At 39.0% G+C, this 18,927-nt stretch overlaps 1 protein-coding gene across 12 annotated transcripts in view; it reads left to right on the top strand.

The window, feature by feature from the left end:
- Nucleotides 1-18,927, top strand: part of rut (adenylate cyclase rutabaga) — a 137,079-nt gene that overhangs the window by 70,396 nt on the left and 47,756 nt on the right. For 11 of the 12 annotated variants that reach the window (XM_087345670.1, XM_087345668.1, XM_087345672.1 and 8 more), the window contains 4 exons: nt 4,635-5,144; nt 5,956-6,176; nt 10,808-10,957; nt 14,840-14,958. In XM_087345670.1, coding sequence (XP_087201796.1) covers nt 4,775-5,144; nt 5,956-6,176; nt 10,808-10,957; nt 14,840-14,958 — 860 coding nt within the window. In that variant the 5' untranslated portion in view covers nt 4,635-4,774. Of the gene's footprint in view, nt 1-4,634; nt 5,145-5,955; nt 6,177-10,807; nt 10,958-14,839; nt 14,959-17,098; nt 17,185-18,927 lie in introns of those variants that run through there. The other variant, XM_087345673.1, reaches the window with a different exon arrangement.

Raw genomic sequence — 18,927 nt, 5'->3', positions numbered from 1 at the left:
TTAACCTAATAACTCGTCTGTCATACCTTCTTCGCAGCTTCATTTTATGCTGTAGGGTATAACCTCTGCATGTGAAACAACGTCGTTAAATAACTTGAAAAAGATTTTAATGTAATAGATTATTCTATAATGCACTCCGATACATGGTGATTTCAGTTGTAATAGCCCATGTTGCGTTGTCGTCGAGTGATATGGGAATGTAATCGTGAATGATGAATAGCGAGAGATTTGGAAGGAGAAGGGCTGATTTATTTCGTGGATAGTGCCTGAAATTAGGTCATTACTGCACCCTTTAAATTTTTTTTTTTATATTTCGACACTACTGTTAGTGTCGTTAAAATACAAATAAATAAGCAAATAAGAAATTACTTTGCCTCTAAATTTCATGTTTTTATATGAGCGTGATGAATAGAGAATAACTTGTAACTCTGTTGGACGTGCTACGTATATAACCGTAGGTCTGTCATAGTTACAGGAAATTTAATGATTATCTACAGGTTTATGACAATGATTGTTTGTGCGACAGTACCCATTGCCTGAGGCAGGCCTGTGTTTTATATACACAGTTCATTGGGATTTGGTTATATTTTCGAAACGTTTTCTGTTTCAGATTTAGTTCAGAGACCATGAACAGTGTCCGATATAACCTATTATTGTAAATATATAATTGGTGTCAACACGATAGTGGAGAAAATATTAGAAATATATTAAATATGTCTTGGACTGTGGGAATTTGTAGAAAAAATCTTATAGAACTTTCCTTTCTGAACGGTGAATGTGTTGCGCTGCAGATATGGTTCTTGCTTGAACATCTGTCGAGACCGGCTTTATTCGTGAGTTCCATCAGATGAAAACTTCGATTTTCGATTTATTTACTTCGTACTCTTTGCAAATTAAAAATTTATTTACATCTCAGTTCCAGTCGCTTTAGAATCGCCTAGAAAAGTCCGAGATCTTGTAATGTAGGTACAGTATAAATAACTAATACGTTTTAAATGTATTTTCAACTTCGCGAGAGACGTGTCTTTCGAACTTGCATGTGGGTGCTCCGAAAATCGAATCTTGAACCTTTATTCAACGGAAACCTTTGTTTGTCGGAAAGTGTACTGAGCCAGTTGATAAGACCGACGGCCGATATAAACTCATAGGTGAGATTTAAAATTCTTAGAGCGGCGAGTATGAAAATGGCTGTCTTCTTGGTCGTGTAAACTCGTGGAAGTTTACCGACGTTTTAGAGGTGCTGGCTGTCTTAATTACCAGGCAGATGAATGGTGATAACTCTGATGATGGAGGAAGCAGGGTCCTCTGAAACGTCGGTAACGTCTATCAAGCTACTCAAGAGTACAGCCGCCTGTATGGAAAGTCACTTCTAACAAACTGAAACTGTTTTGGGAACGGAAAGGAAAAACGACGTGGCGGAAATGGTGAAGTAATGTTTTTCTGCTGTGTAACGATTCTGGAAAAAGCTGGAAAATAGGCCAGTTAGTCACGATAGCAGACAGAGGAGTTTTGACGCCGTAAATCATAAGATGTAAGTATAAATCCCCCGTCGCTATTTCTCTGAAAAGTCTGTAATCTTTACAATTTAAAATATGTTTCTAAGGCTAATGTGATTCCGCTCATTTAATTCGCATCAGCAGTTCTTATAACGTTGCTAACTTTTGTATGAACCAACAAGGAACTTTTCTCTTTTACTCTGCTTTGTAAATTGTTTGAGGGAATTGTTTTTTTTAAAGAATATAGTAAAGAAGTTTCACGAGAAGATAGGAATCTGTATGGCGTTCTGTGGTTGCCAATTGCAGATGTAGATAACGGAACAAAAGTAACTAAAGAGGGAAAACTGAGCTATCTCAAGTTTATGTTATCTTCGAAGCTCTGTGTATTTTCTTCTAGAACCTCTCCGTTTGCTAGTGGTGTCCATTGCATTTATGTTGCTTTCTTATAAGTTTTCTGTCCTGTGTGTTCTACTTCCGTTTTAAGGACATTGAATGCGGTCTTGTTTCCGCTTCGCAGACAAAATTATTTTAGAAATGCTTTCAGGCGCTAGTAGGAATGATATGGAGTTGCATGTTTTTTGTCTTCGAGATTGGATGGAAAACGGGTGTGTGTGATTTCTTATAAAAGATGTATGAAACGTTTTTGAAAATGTTTAGTTTTATTGACTTCTCGGCTAATTTTGGAGATTTGTTTGTTTGTTTTGTTTAAAAAAAATAATTTTTGGCCCAACCCAACATAATCTAACCCAACCTAACGTAACCTAACCTAACACTAACCTAACCTAAACCTAACATAACCTAACACTAACCTAACCCAACCTAACCTAAACCTAACCTAACACTAACCTAACCTAAACCTAAACCTAACACTAACCTAACCTAAACCTAACATAACCTAACACTAACCTAACCCAACCTAACCTAAACCTAACCTAACACTAACCTAACCTAAACCTAAACCTAACACTAACCTAAACCTAAACCTAACCTAACCTAACCCAACCTAACGTAACCTAACCTAACACTAACCTAACCCAACCTAACCTAAACCTAACCTAACATTAACCTAACCTAACACTAACCTAAACCTAACACTAACCTAACACTAACCTAACCTAACCTAACCTAACCTAACACTAACCTAACCTAACCTAACTTAACGCTTGTCTACATGATTCATATGAAGGCTATACGTTACAGTTTACTATTTTAGTAACAGATAATACCAAAACAATGCTGCACGTCTCATTTGAACTTTAGAACGTAGTGGTAAATAGTTATATGTCCAACCTGGTTTAATAATTAATAAATATGCTTTTTATTTGTATGTCCCGTGTGATTATTAGTGTAAACAGGTATTACTTCCGTAAACAGCGTTAACGAGTTGTGTTTTCTTTCCGGTACGGACTTATCTCTTATTTAGACGACCTTCGGTCTCAAGGGATTAATATTTATTTCACTTCTGTTGGTGACCGGTTCGGACCTGACGATCAACATGTCGTAAAGAGCACGAAATGAACACAGACATGTAATTTCCGTTGTCAACTGAACAGCGCTGAATGTTTCAATGTAATTTGCAATTAATAAATTGAAGTACAGAACGCGTTAGAATTTGTTACATTGCAGTGTGATGGCTGTATATGCGTATGATCAGAAGGAATGGATCCACGCCCATGCATAATGGCGAGGTGGGGCTAGTCGTCACACTAAGTGACGCAACTTGAAGAGAAATCTGACCTGCATGTGTGTGAGTGAGACAGGTGCGCCTGGCATTCAGACTATTCAGAACAATTTATTGGATTTTGGGCTGCTTATCTAATAATTCCACGAAGGAGAAGTCGAAACATTTCGGATAAGCGACTTTTTAAAATGGCGAGATAGAATCGATATATTTTAAGCAATTTGATTAAACGATGGTTTCCGGTTTAAAAAAGTAAAGAAATGGTAAGGGGGTTTCTGAATTTTTGTAGATTGCTGGACCAAAAACAAGCAAGCGAGGCAGACATTTTGACTCCTCTTTATTTCAAAGGAATCGATTACACCATTTGAGAATATCGGCTTGGTGGTTGTATCGAGTGCGCGGAGAAACACTGTTGATGGAAGGACTGTTGCTGTTTGGGCTGTGACGCTAAGTATGTCCCCCCCCCCCCCGCCAAAAATAAAAATCTTATGTCTCCTTACAAGTCGCAGCAAAGAACAAGAATTACGTACGTTCGTCGTCGCCTGTAGTCTAGTAGAAGTTACCGACGTTTCGTAGGTGTCTTTCGCCGCCGTCATCAGCTGTAGAGATATGAAGTTTTAGCCTCTGCTACGATGTGATTTGGGTGCTCTACGTGTATTGGCACACTTGTATTTTGTGGAAATGTCTGTACGCTATAGCATCACATTGTTATTGTCTAACTTGGTATGTATATTCTATTCTTTTTGAAGAAAGATCAAAGATCTTTATCTGAAAATAGCCAGTATGGCTAGAGACTTGCCTCGTTTTCTCAGTCGTCTTTTACAACACGTCTGAGGAGATTTCCAAAGCCCTTTGTCTTATAGCCTGTTTTTGTATTCTCTTTTGAGTGTGTTCTTTCTGCATCTCTTTATACATCATCTGGCTTTTATCTTGATTCCGAAGCTGTGTTCAACATAGCACTTAACGTAACACTTGAAGCATTGTTTCTCAGGAGGTTTGTGACAGCGGTTAACATATGCAAATATTAAGGTCGCTGTATATTGTCTACGGTAGGCATATGTTATTTGGTACACACGACGTTTCGGGAAGTTGGATTTACTCCTCAGGATATTGGATGTCATTATTCTGACATGCTGTAAATTATGTTAGTTTTGGCGATTGCAGTCGGAGTTTCACATGCGACGTTTCGGGACGTTGGATTTACTCCTCAGGATATTGGTTGTCATTATTCTGACATGCTGTAAATTATGTTAGTTTTGGCGGTTGCAGTCGGAGTTTCGAGATTTTCAATATTTAGTTAGCGCGCCGTCCCAATGGCGTAGTGAAGGGAAAAAAATGGATATGCAAAACTTCGAACTTGGTTTGAAGGACAGAGAATTATACGGGTTCATAGTGCAGAATGAAAGGATGTTCTTCAGTTTGAACGTTTCTGACCAATGTTTATTTATTTTTTCCAGATTGATGGCACGCCAGCGGTAGTACAACCCCTCAACTCTTCCTCCCAGAAGAGACGAGGAAGAATTCCTCCACATCCCTTCACCAACTCCCCTTTCCTTATTCCCTACTCCGACCGAAGACCTCTCTCATAACAATAACCATGGATCACAGCGTCAAAGCCATGAACTCTCACCGAAAACTGGCATTCTCCCGCCTTCTGAATCGCCACCGGTTTGAGAACGACGAGCTGGAGGGTTTGTACCAGCGCTACATCTTCAAACTGCAGCACTCCTCCGTGGCAAGTGTGGTGGCACTGTTTGTGATCTTAACGGGTATCCTCGCCAATCTGAGCCTCGCATATGCGCAGGCGCCCACTGCGCAGAACATCTACCACAGCCTCCACTGTCTCCTGTTCGCTCTGCTCCTCGCCTTTCTCAACACTCGATTGATGCAGGACGCCTACCTCCTTTGGGTCTGCTACGCCATCCTGTTTTTCTGCACCACATTCTGCGCCGTCGCCATGCCCCTTGGTAAGTTCTTCCGTCTTTTGTTTTGTGGTTATAAATGGATGGGTCGCGACTCCCCCAGTGGTGTAATCGAAGGACGTCTTGCGGAATCGTTCTTCGTAAAATAGAAATATGTGGCAGTTTCAAGGAAATTAGTGTTGAGAAAACAAGACTTGAGAATTATAATACGTAACGAAATTCACATATGCGTTCTTTTCAGATTCTGAATACTCGTAGCTGAAATAAATGCATAACATATCATATATTACGTAAACTTTACCATCAGTGTCATTCATATGAGGGTTGAGGTACCAATTCTATAAGCATTCTTGCCTTATAGTGTAAAACTTCAAATATTTTCGTAACTTTTTGTGTAAACGACTCTTTTTAAACAATACCGAGTGACCTTGAGTGTTATAATTTCTCAGTACCCGCGGAAAATGTATTGAAAAAGTACAGTAGCTTTAGGAACAAACAGGTTTTGAAAACAGACAGAATGACTGACGTTGCAAAGAAAAGTGTTAAGTGTAGATGGTAAAGTTAATGTGATAAAATAAAATTGAGTTTAAAGAAGAAAGCTGATGTGCCGGTAACGTAGTTTACATAATTCCACAGTTCAAACCAAATGGAAAATAAGATCTGGTTTTTATTTAAAGTGAATTTTGGTGCTGTACAAAATGATTTTGTATATTTCATCTTGAAATATGACACTCGTTAATAACGACGTAATATCTCCGGTACCTTGGATGACGTTGTAACCTAGTTTGACTAAAATTAAATTTGAAGAATTTTTATAATGAGGGGACGAACTTAAGGATCCTTTGTTTGTTTCCAGGTCCTGATGATCCTACCGCGGGCGGAGGGGGGTTGCGAGTCGAAACGCGACGCGTGCTGGCAGAAGGCGTGTGGCAGGTGGTATTCGTCGTGTTTCTGGCGTACGCCATGATGCCTCTCAAGACGTGGGTCGCTGCTGTATTCGGAATATTCCTTCCAGTGGTACACATCATAGTGGCGGCCATCTTTGCAAAGGAATTTCCATCTCTTACTTGGCAGCAGGCATGTGTAGTAGTATAATACATCGTTTATCGATGAATCGATTATATCGTACTCGTAGACAAAATATATCGATATTGTATCAGTGTCGACATCATTTTTCACCAAAAATGCAGGGAATGAGGGAAACTTTTACTGGAAAATAATTTATAAAACCAGGTTGGAAAGACGTAATATTTGGAGTACAGTGAGATTTAAAATTTCGGTTACGGACCATGTTGTAACAGAATGTCGATATAGTCGATGTATCGACTCAGGAATGTCGATATAAGTTAATATATCGAAAGCAGAAGTTGGTAGTTTTACATGCTGGTCTGTTGTTAGCATCTCTCAGGTATGATGTCGTACCAGCGTCAGAATTATCAGTTTATAGCTTTAATTTCCTCTTGTCTTGTGTGGTTTGATAGGCTAGTTAAAACCAGGTCTTTCAGAAGTACAAGACAATTCAGCGAAGCAGTGCCACATAATATCGGTTATGATTTCTCAGCTGTTCAAAGAGACGACAAGGAAATATTTTAAGGTGTGGGTATATTTTTGTAAGTGATTTGTACTAAGTGCGGACGGATGTTGTGTTGTGTGCCAACATTCCGCGCGTGAACGACTTCTAGTTACCACTTCAACAAGGACGATGTCTGTCTCACAAAATCATTGGCTGCAGCAGTGACGTTAATAGGATAACTGAAACGCGAACAGTTGACGATGATCTGAGGTGGTGCAGTGAAGGGGTAGAAAAGTTTGATTACATACGCGAGAAATTTAACTAAAAGCAGCCATGTTAACGTCACTCAATTGTTATAAGTTTATTTGTATATATTTTTACTAATCCTTTGCATAATATTAGTATGTTTTAATAAATAATGTGGCTTGGTTTGTACGAACGTTTTGTTTCGAGTCCGCTGGACAGATTTCGATAAAATTTGGTGTAGGCGTCGTCACGGAAACGCCAGTTTTCAGGTTTTTATGCTATTATGATATGTCGATTTTTGTTGGACTACGTGTTTCGACTGTGCTCAAGTCTTCATTAGGTCTTTATTTTATAATTTTTTTCGTTACAGTCTTTAAAATTCTTAAAAACTTGTTTGGCTAACTAGCAATTTTTCTCCGCCTATGTCCTCTGCGTGTACAGGAATGAAAAGTCAGATTTTAAATGTACAAACGGTTGGCAAAATAGGGATACAAATGTAAAACCGCGGATACTTGAAGTTCGCTGTTGGAAAACCTGCAAATTGCAAGAAAATTGCTGTAGCTATGGTTTAAATTATATTAAAACCTGTGTATAAAGTCAAGTGCACCACTACCGTCATGCCCGCAGCTTTTTTGTGTTTATAATTCCCCACCCCACGTACATGCACTATAACTGCGGGCGTTAGTCACGTGACAGAGTCTCGTTTGTTTCGTGTACAAAGTGTTTGACCTTTGCAATTATTTCTTCACAGACTTGTGCCAGTGCGCAGTTAATGCGTGCTCATGTTGTGTACGCAACTAATACATCCATTCTATTATGCCATTGTGTCGGTACCATGTTATATATTTAAATGATAAAAGTATCTATTTAATATATAACTGCGCATAGGTTTGATAATATATCCTTGATCGACTGTAGAGAATTTATCTTGGTGATATACTAGCGAGCATGAAACATGTCTTTAAACCTAACGTTTTCTAACAGACTTCCATATACGAAGTCGTCATACCGCACATTGAAAATACCTATAACGAAACTGTTGCTCCCCCCCCCCCCACTATTATCTTACCTCTCCTCCGCGCATACCAGCGGTCATCATAAAATAATAGGACTGTACCATACATGCCTGTTGTTTCGACAAGAATCAAACTGAACGTCGCGGTTAAGTGGTTAGCATTCTTACTTCGTATTCTTGAGGTCTCGGGTTAAAATCTCGGCCCGGAGACCGGCCTCTATTTTCGTAGTTTTCCTCAGTTTCTGCTAGTCAATGCCAGGAATTTGTCACAACCTCTTCCTTCTACGTTGTTTACAGTTGATTTGCTATTTTTCCTGCCGTTTGATAGGAAGTCGATGCGTAATAGTCAAATAAATTTGGCAGGAATTTATTTCGTTTATCGATGCTGGCTTGTGATTTCAGTTTATAAAATATCACAAATTCTTTCAGATGTCATATTAACTATCTACATGAACGATATAACTAGTATGTAACAGAGAAGGGTTCAGTTACGTGATTGTTGAATAAAATTTAGATGTAAATGCCATAGACCAGTGGTATTCAACCTTTTTTTGTTCGCGTACCCCCAGATATAATTTCTCTTCAATTTTGTACCCCCAAAGTTGTTGGTGTATAATTCAAGTTATACATAGTATATAATCTACATCTAAAATAAATTAAATAAATTACATTACTGATTATTCAGTGTTTATTATAAAATAATATATTTTTTTTAAAATTTCACGTACTCCCTAGGATGTCTTCGCGTACCCCAGGTTGAATACCACTGCCATAGACTATGCATATCGATCCGAAATAATATCCGACCACTGTAAAGAACAAGATGTAGCTTGTCTTATGCCATATGTATGCCATTACTCTCCTTGTTGGTGCGAGGCCCTTGTTTACAAATTGGCAACACGCCCCTGTCTCAGACCTTGATACAGAGTCGTTAAACGTCCAAGGAACGAAGTATAACTTTACAGCTTACGATGTTATCTAGAGGGACGAGATTTTAAAGTTGTTTTGACATAATTCGCCACGTGTTGAGGTCGAGTTTTATATAACGTTCATAAACCAGTCGATTGTTCTCGGTTGATCGATTTATCTAACCTCAGCGTCACTCTTGTGTACTGCCCATGGCTAATGAGACAGTTACAAGACGAATCGGTGGAAAAAGAAGTTACGTATCTGTGACTTGAAGGAAATCAAACTTGTAATTTACTGTCAGCTCAGCTGTGTTCAGTGCATGATCGTTATTTCTACAGTCGCTTATTTCTCGAAATGTAGATCGCAAGTTCCAGGACTGGGAAAGTTATCTCTCGTCCTGTTTTGTCGTCTTCTTTACAATTTATTTGAACTTTGAATAAATTGAAAACTTACAGCCGTAACGTTATATCAACGCTTTCGTAACTGATATTAGTATTACTTACAAAAGATGCCTAATAGTAGCAGCATTGTCAACGTTGTCCCCAACTGCGCGCAATGAAATGTACGTGGAAACATTTTATTTGTAGTGTTCTGTCTGACGACAGGTCCATATGAACAGGATCCTTCCATCCTTTTCTCGGACTGGGACCTGTTCATATACGTTCTTGGCAGATGATCCAGAAGTGGTTTGCCATTGCCTTCTTCTGTGTGTGAATGGGATGCCACGGAGAAACCGGGGAAGCCCCCGGAGGAAAACTCCGTGTTGCCTAGACCACGGCCTTGCCCAACACAAGTTATAAATTCGGGCACCGCCGGGAATCGAACCCGAGACCCCAGGATTACAAGGCCAGCGTTCTAACCGCTAGACCACCGTGGAAACATACAGAAACTAAATTTCATTTATCTACAGTAATAAAGACAAATTAACCAAGACGTACTGTATCTGTTTCACACTACGTAGTAGATTTTGAAATTAACAATAGTAAATCAAAAGTAATGTATCATTGACTGAGAGAAATTCAGACTTGTCTGGCCGGCAACACGCGGTACGATGAAGGAAAGGGGGGGGGGGGGGGGGGGGAAAGTGGATTTTCGTCGTTTTTCCCACTTCTTCCAGAAATAGAATAGGTCGTGACCGTGTCCTTTCAGATTCTTAAACACACGAAGTGTAATTTATGAAGTTGATAAATCATAAAAAATTACCTAAGGACATCATTTAATGGTGAATAGTTGTTTTCTTTACGGTACGGACTGAATTCTTAAATGTTATTTAGACGAGCTTTTGCTTCAAGGGGTTAAGAAACAAACGAGGTTTAGTAGGTTGCTTCGTTTGTGCTGTTATAAGTTAAAATACATTTATTACTCACAGGAAGTTGGATAATGGATTTCCTTCCGTATGAAGACAAGACAGTGATAGTTTCCCGTTCGATATTACGCCTAGAAGCCCATCCTAGTGTGAAACAGTTTCTAATTCCAGCGTCATTTCAGCCGGTGACATTTTAAATCGGTCGAGTCACTAATTTAAAATAACTTAATGGGCTTGTTCCGTTTCATTATTGAAGTCTTCTTTCCGCGAAGTCACTAAAACGTGAAGATGGAATACTTGGGTATATTTTCGTGTTCACAAGAGCCCGACATCGGTCTCCAGTCCACATCGCTATACCCGGATTTACCTACGATGCACAAAAGAAAAAACTGTTCTCCGTCTATACCTAGGTCTTCCGAATGGTTTCCCGGCCAACTTTTGTATGCATTTCTTATCTCCCCGTGCTCGCTACATCTTACCGTTCATATTTTGAGCGTTTTAATATTGTTTGATGAGGAGTATAAATTCATCCGCCTTAGGTTTAGAAACTCTGAGCACCGAGTTTCACTTCATACAAAACAACAGGTAAAAAGTTTGGTTATGTGTATTTTAATCTTGACGTTTTTAGATAGATGATTTTGAACTGTATGTATATTCCCCGAATTTAGGGTGCTTTTAATTTCGTATTGAATGTTATTGGACACCCCTGAACGTTACAGGTGACTGCGAACGTGATTGTGTTCGTGTGCGTGAACGTGGTTGGCGTGTTCATGCACAACCTGATGGAACACGCGCAGAGGAAGGCGTTCTTGGACACCCGCAACTGCATAGCGGCTCGACTCGAAATGGAGGACGAGAATGAGAAACTGGTGAGTAGGAAACAGGCCTACCAACAAAGCAAGTCAAAATACCCCAGGCTTCTATAAAAACTTAACATTAATCACTGTAAGAATCTAGGTTCCCAAGGTAACGTCTATGAAGATGGCTGCCTTCTGGGGTTTTGTGAAATTGACCGATGTTTCGTAGATGCTTCTGCCTTCATCATGTAGGTGTTCTGGAACTTTTCCAGACGTGAGGCCTCGCTCGTAACTTCTGCCCACTCGCAGGCCTAACCATTATACTCGAGGACGATTGGAAAGCAATGGCAATGGTTTAAAAATCTGCTAAATTAAGCCTTCGAAGCTGAAGCACGTGTATGTAATTGAGAATTCAGTACGTACCGCAAAGAAAACGTAACATTTCACCGTTACGAAAAAAATTGGTTGATGCTGTTAAAGGAAGTGATCGCTGTTACCAGTTATAACCATACGAAATACCAAATGAAGTTTTTTGTTGAAGAAGGTGGTATTAAAGTTCTCACCGGACTTAAAATTGTTAGGCGTACCATTGCAAATATTCACGTATTACTCAATAATTTTCTTTAATAATCAGTCATTAGTGAGATATTTAATAAATGTAAATGCTGGGGTATTACATTAAATTAGGCCACGACAACTTTCATCCTCAGTATTCCACTTAATTTTTTTTATTTGGACATTTTTTGCTCGAGCTTTTTACAGCGCCTTTAAATAAATTACAAACAAATAAGTAAATATTTAAGTATTACTTATCACACATACGTGTAAACCTGCGTGCGTAGACGTGGACACGAATTACGAGTCGTCACCACGCGTCTCCTTTTTGCGATTGTCCCGTCAGTGTGACGTCATTCATAAAATATTTTCATGTGCTATTACCTCAAGATGCAAGTCTGTGAGGAAATTGATGGGGTGGGGTGGGGGTTCCTGTAGTTTATAATAATACTACTTGACTGTTAAACAGCTATTCTCTTTGATGTCTTTGTTAGCTTTCTCTTTGTAGTGTCTGCGACCTTCAACAAGTGGTTACTGTTTTTGGCGCTGTCGGAACGGAACGTTTGCGAAATAACACCTGTATACCTAACATTGTTTTCCGCCCGCATGTAATAACTTGAGAATCCGTGAATGGATTTTTATAAAATTATATCTTTGGGAGGTTTACTAAAAATTGCTTACATGTTCCATTTTGCGTTTAAAATCTGACATAAGTAATGGACGCTTCAGTGTTTCCTTACGCATCTCGAGTGTAACTCGCTAAATATTTACCAGAACGAAAAATTTTCCGAACGTTTTAAGTTAAAATGTTAAAAAGTGGATGATAAATCTTGAAAGTTTGATTTTCGACAGAAGGAGTGCGACATAATTATTTCCATACGCGTAAATTTTCTCACCTGTGAAATTTCACGTTCTCATTTGCTAACGTTTCGGAAGTTCTTGCTGCCTCCATCATCAAGGCAGCAACTCAGAAGAATTTCGTCTTTATTTTTTCACTTATTTTTTCTTTTATGATCTTTGATTTATGAAATAAGTGATAGGGAGGAAATCTTACGATAAAATTTTTGTAGCTGAATCATGTTTACATTATCCAATGGTTTTAATTTATTTTGGAATTGGTAATTTTAGGGCCCAGAAAAAATATATGTAGGTAATTTTTTTTAAGATAGGTTTGAACATTGTGCGATTGAAATTTGTACTATGTACGGCCTGTTCAGATCATGACTAATATGTAACATGCGAAGTTTCAACAATACTAGAGGAATTGATTAAGTTCTTTATACAACGGATGCTCTTAAAACGTATTCCCCTGATTAGAGTAATTAAAATAATATGTCGACTGAGCTGTATAGGATTTCGTTCTGTTGAAACCTGGAGATTCGTTTCAGCCAGGGATTTTAAATGTGTTTGATGTGTTAAAGTTCTACGCACAGCTTCAGATCTCAAGCCCGCGTCCGTGTCCCAGAGCTGCGTTACCAATCTCTTATCCCTCCCAGACCGAAGGCTCCTGGGAGAAGACTTCTTATTCTAGTGACGGTTTCCACTAACCACTGTTATGGAAGTGACAAAATACCGTATTTCCTCGATTTTAAGGCGTAATCGATTGTAAGACACATCGATTTCAGAAAATTTAAAATATCGAGAGAAAAAATCGAGAAAATTTCGTAATAAATGTTATTTTATTATATTCTTTATATATGTCGTCTTTGTCTGACGTTTCCATATCTGTTTTCTCTTTCTTTATTGGCGTTTTCTTTTCTTCATGTCCCTTAGTATCTGTTTCCTCTTCGTCTTGTTTTATCTTCCTCTTGTCCTCCGTCAGCTTTCTTTATCGACATGTTTCTTCAGTGGTTCGCAGTGCGTTTTGGGTCTGTAAGGCAATAAAATCCCTTGATTACTCCTAGATCCTTCACATAGTCCGTTGTCACCTGTGCGTCGACGTCTCCAGGGAAATACTTCGTAAGCCATTCGACCCCTCTGTGTGTGGAATCGTTTCGTTATTTCCCCTTAGGAATTGCATAAAACCACGGAGAAACGTCGCTTGTGACGCTGTGTAGTCTTGTAGATGGTTCACAGTGTCATAGAAGAATATATCGACCCACAACACCACATTCGATATCTTCACCGCCATGAGAATCGATAAGAAGAAACGGATCGATTTATCGATTTAACGATTTATCGATTTAACATGCAGCTGTATCTTTGTACATTTAGAAACTCAACTTACAATCTAAAATTAACCATCCATCAGAGGACTTTCGAGCATGAAACGAATTAATTCAATAAAATTATAGCCAGGAAGAACTTTGATCACAAGTAAACAAGTAACTCAACAAGTATTATTGCTTGTCTCTTAGCTCGCTGTGGACATAATCTGGACCACTTAGGTACAAGTTGCGGACCCACAGTTGAGGAACACTGCCCTAGTGCATTGTTAAATAATACTCTTGATGTCTGAGGTGAATGCCTCGTATGAATCCAATCGTATGATGAAACGAGGCCTGTTTACATTATGAGTAATTCCGTTAGGGCCATGACTCACTTTCTTTGTCGAGAACTACGCTGAGCGATCCGCTTAAAACGCTACTCTGTAGAAAACAGTATTTTATCTCAGTGTACTATCGTCGCGTTTTCGTGTTGTGACCCTTGGTATCCTAGAGGATTACTTTTCTGATAGGCCACTGAAATGCCCTTGCTTTTTTCAAATTGATTTGCCTGAGAAGGTAAGTCGTGTTTTACGTGCAGATAGTGTCAGCTGTATCTCGCACGTGCAGTAGTTTTTCGAAGGGCCTTTAGGCCTATCCCACAGTCGAGCGAGATGTTATCGTGGAACACTACGTCACCACAGAGTAGTACGTTGCTTGTCTGATTCTAGAGAACAATGTCCCGTCAAAGACGTCTCTGCAAAAACGAAATTCCTCGTCTCTTGTGCAAAACAAGAAACATGATCACTGCACAAGAGTAATGACGAATGAAACTCTTGATGACGTCAGATAAGACTGTGGTTTCGGAATGCTTTCGTGATTCTTCGGCAAGAGAGCAGCACCGTTCGTGATACGCTGTATTGGTCTATGTAGTGTCAGCTATTTCTGGCGAACGGGGTGGTAAAAAATGCTGACCCCCACGACCAATCCAACAGTTTTTCGTAACGCCGATTCTAATATAGTGCGAATATGTTTGACGTTAATATGGGGAATGCTTTATGTGTGTGTATTTTACTGTGCAATTTATAATAAAATCTCTGTTAATAATTTTAATTTTCACTGCTGTTCTGTTTTATAGTGTTCAAATAAAGGCCTGTAATTATTTTGCTATAGGCGTAATTTGTAACGCTGTTGTCGTTAGGTCAACGACCTATCCTAATGTTAGACAGGTTGCAGCTTATATTTTTGTTTATAGGAGAGACTCCTACTGTCTGTCTTACCTCAGCACGTAGCCATGGAGATGAAAGCTGACATCATCTCTCCGGTTGAAGGACAGTTCCACAAAATCTACATCCAAAGGCACGAGAATGTGAGGTAAGACAATTCATGTGTGTCTTGATATTACGGTCTTGAAGCGATGTCTGTGCCTGACTGAACTCGGAGCATTGCTATAAGAATTGTGTTTTGGTTGACATATTTGTCGATGTTTGTCGTCTGGATAGTAACGGCGTGTGGATGTGATGGATGCGGTATGTATAGTGTTTACGTACAAGTCTACGCGGGTTTACTAGCCAGAATAAAAACATCGAAGTCTTCGCCGTCGTGTTCCTGGCGTTATGCTTGATTAAACATATATAACTTTACATTTTGTATCACCAACTAAGAAACGTAGAACAAAATCTTACTTTATATACTAAGCTAATTGTCGAAATATTTACAAGTATCAGGTTAAAAATTTCTGTGGTATTTCCCCCCCCCCCCCCCACAAAATACGCTTCTAAACTGGAAACCGGTTCAGTTTTTTTTTAAAGTGGATGTTCATTTCGTTCGTTTCCAAATGAATATGTGTTTACATCGGGGAAACGTATAAGAGTATAATTAAATATTGTGAATGCCTGTAGAAATGACTGGAGAATTCTAAGATTGAGAACATCAAAAGCCCCCCCCCCCCCCCCCCCCCCCACTCGTCATCCCTTTGTCGTTGTATGACTCGAACCTTTGAACTGCGAAAACAATCTTTGAATTGGTTCCCGTACAGCGTCTGCGCCCCCTTTATCGTATCTTTTCTGCTTCAAACTGCGTCGTTCTTTTGTCTTTACTTTGCGAATGGTTTGAAGAAACGGGAGAAAGATAAAATATAAGTCGGAAGTAATTAAATTCTGCTCCAATTCCGTTCGTTTCCCGTTTTGAGAAGGCCCTGTTTCTTTTCCCTTTTAGAATGCGTCCATTTTGTTTTCTGGCATTATTGATAGTTTTAAATAATGTGTTAGTAGTTTCGTATGAATTGGCCGATGTTTACAGAGGCGCTTACCACGTTCATCGTTGAAAGTCTGTACATTAGGGGGAAAAATTGGATTTGGTAATTCTTACTGGAATTTCTGGATTTAACCCGGTCGCAAATTTAGGCCGAGCTAACGCTGGGTTTTTTGGGTTCAAACCGTGTATGTTATGTGTGTTTTTAATCATCACTGATCGCCTTTCGTCGCCATAATTTCCTCAGTTTATGGGCTGTTCTCTAAGTTGTCCCACTAAGGGCGGAGCATTCATGTTAATCGTGTTATCCCGGCTAACACATTAAAAAACTAAAGATAATTTTTTTTTTGTATATTACATTGATGGTATATTGGTACTCCATACACTGGAACAGAGCAGAACCGATCAGATAAAACGTGTCGTTAGTGTAGGTATTGTTAGCCAGCTGGTTGAGGCTAACGCTCGCTTCGAGCGCCTGGCTGTCTGTAGCTAACGATGCATGTTATCTGATCTGTTAACTTCCGGTGTATGGAGTTCCACTGAAACAGGAAAGTAAGACAGAAGGCCTTATTTTTTGGTGCTTCAAAGTGTTAGCCGAACTAACTCTCGCTGTGTTGCATTGTTTATATGATCTTCTGTAGACTGTACCAACCAGTTTGGGAGTTCAGTCACGGTTAGATGAATACGGCTTTGTTGACCCCGGAAGATATTGGCAGACCTTGCCAGAAGAAATTATTCTGATGCAAGTGAACGATACGCGTTTGCTGAAGACATGCTGTAGATGTTTCCTAGTCATTTTCATGTTGGAGACCTCTTTCAGAGACCAGATTTTTCATTTTTATTCACACGCCATAATCACTCGTCTACAGACTCGTCTTTCACGTATGAAAAAGTGTGAAACTGATGAGGGAGTTTTTCATCAATATTTTATTCGGAGGTTGTCATTCATTTCTCATTGTGTAGTTTTATGTTCATGTGATGCTCAGAACTTCAGTTTATACGAAGGACTTCATCATGAACTGAAGATATTAGAATACTGATTAAATATGGCGGCGTACATAATATATGTATAGTCGGCGCAATAGTTTTTGGCCGGTGGAATTTTCAAGGGGAAGGCTAGGAGCGAGTCACTGACTGCACCGAGGAGCTTGTCGGACTGAACGCCCAAACAAAAGAAATACGCTGACCGTGCCACCTCAGGTACACAGACTAGGCCCGTCCGCCAGCTCCGCTAGCTTATAACAGACAGAGCTTGTGTGATTAGTAGAAGGATAGTTTGCGGTTAGTGAGGATGGGTTTCGACATTTTATCTCAGACCGTCATTATAACACTGTATAGTTAATAAAAGTGAGTAAGTATGAGTTTAGTTATTGGAAATATTTCCAATAGAAAGTAATTCGCGTATAATTTTTTTTTTCTGTGATATGGTTACGTGTGAAATATTGAATGTGTTCATTCCAGCCGAATGGCGGTTGGAAACTGTGATGAAAGACAAAAGGCTTGTTCTGGAAACTGTACCAAAGGAAATAATTTATCATGAGATAAATTGAAAAGGGAAAGGACGCTTTGAAGCTGGAGGCATGAGCAGAAATTGAATTTATAGCGACTACGCTTCTTGCATTATAAAACTGGAACATGTCACAAACATTTTGAAAATATTCTTTCCGTAAAATATCTTGATTACCGATACAGCCAAACTTTGGTTCGTATGAAAAATTCTAGATGTCTGCCGGGATGTTGTGGTTTGTTGTAGTGTTATTGTCCTGATGATGGGGTCAGTAAAAATCTCTGAAACGTCTGACCATTTTTACGAGACTACATATCGCAGCATCCCAGTAGACGGTCATCTTCATACTGACCGCCGTGAGAATCAGAAATCTCACGTGTGAAAATTGTACGTCTGATATAATTTCAGTTTCATGAAAATTATGCAGAAATCTACACGTGGATGTTTTTACTTCCAAAGCGGAGTCTTGGTGTTATTTTCACCGGGGAGGTTGGTGCAGCTGCAACGCTGTTCGTGTGCTTTAGGAATTTCTCTGTTCGAATCTCTCCCGGGCTGTTTCTTCGTGGGAATGTCAAATGTCTTATAAATTTTAATTATTAATTTCAAACTTGTTAATGCATAATACATAATTATTTTTATTACATAATTATAATGTAACTAATATAATTATAATAAATATTTGTTACATAATTGGTTTTGCGATCATCGCTTAAGGCGTCCATAACATTACCTTGAACACACGCTAATCAATACAGGATTATGGAGATGGCGTACATGTAATAGTGATGTCGTCTTGTAGAACGAATTAAATGCCCTCGTTGCTGCTGGCATTAGCTCAGCGTCTGTGTTCTTTTGTTTTCAATTAGAAAGACTTCTCGTCTTGGCTGTTGACTGCATACCAACACAGTCGAGAAATTAACACAATTAACAGTTTAGGACTTGTGAAGATTATTCTGTCATCTGGGTAAATTTATTTGATTTTAGTAATTTTATTGGGAATTTTCAAGATTTGGTAGTAATGGATGAATGCACTACTCAAAATATGTAATTAAAAAAACTAGGATTGTAAGACGTTTTAGGTTTTTATCGTCTAAATGATGTCTATGCCAGATACTTTTGAGCCACGTGTGTTTATCGTAAGCCATTTATATGGAAAAGTAATTAATTAATAAGTGTAATAATTACTTCTCGCGGCTGTTTTAACTTAAATATGCTCACTTCGCGAATTTTCTGTACCTAGTACAGCATAGTACATAAATAAATCGTGTATCTATAAATCGGAGCTTGATATATTTTTAAAATCCTGTTTTATTTGCTTACTTAATGGCGAGCTATTTCTGTCTGTTGGTAATTATTCTGTCAATTATTACGATGTTGCGCCCACTGTAATGCCCCCGCGTGGTTTGCGGGAGGGGTCGTGAGCGGTGTCGTTTCAAAACCACATTCTTGAGACTTGTCGTTAACGATACTACTGATTGATGATCTTTTGACGGTAGACGAGTTCTTGGGTCGTCAATGCCTTTATTCGGGAAGGTGTCAAATGTCATAATCCGAAATCGATTTTGTCGTTTGTAAGACAGCAG

This window comes from Zootermopsis nevadensis, unplaced genomic scaffold (genome assembly GCF_977971745.1).
Source record: "Zootermopsis nevadensis isolate Lab colony 2312 unplaced genomic scaffold, Znev_1.0 Znev_ptg000009l, whole genome shotgun sequence".
Taxonomy (NCBI): domain Eukaryota; kingdom Metazoa; phylum Arthropoda; class Insecta; order Blattodea; family Termopsidae; genus Zootermopsis; species Zootermopsis nevadensis.
The sequence above is the reverse complement of the archived record's forward strand: the minus strand, read 5'-3'. Positions and strand labels throughout refer to the sequence as shown.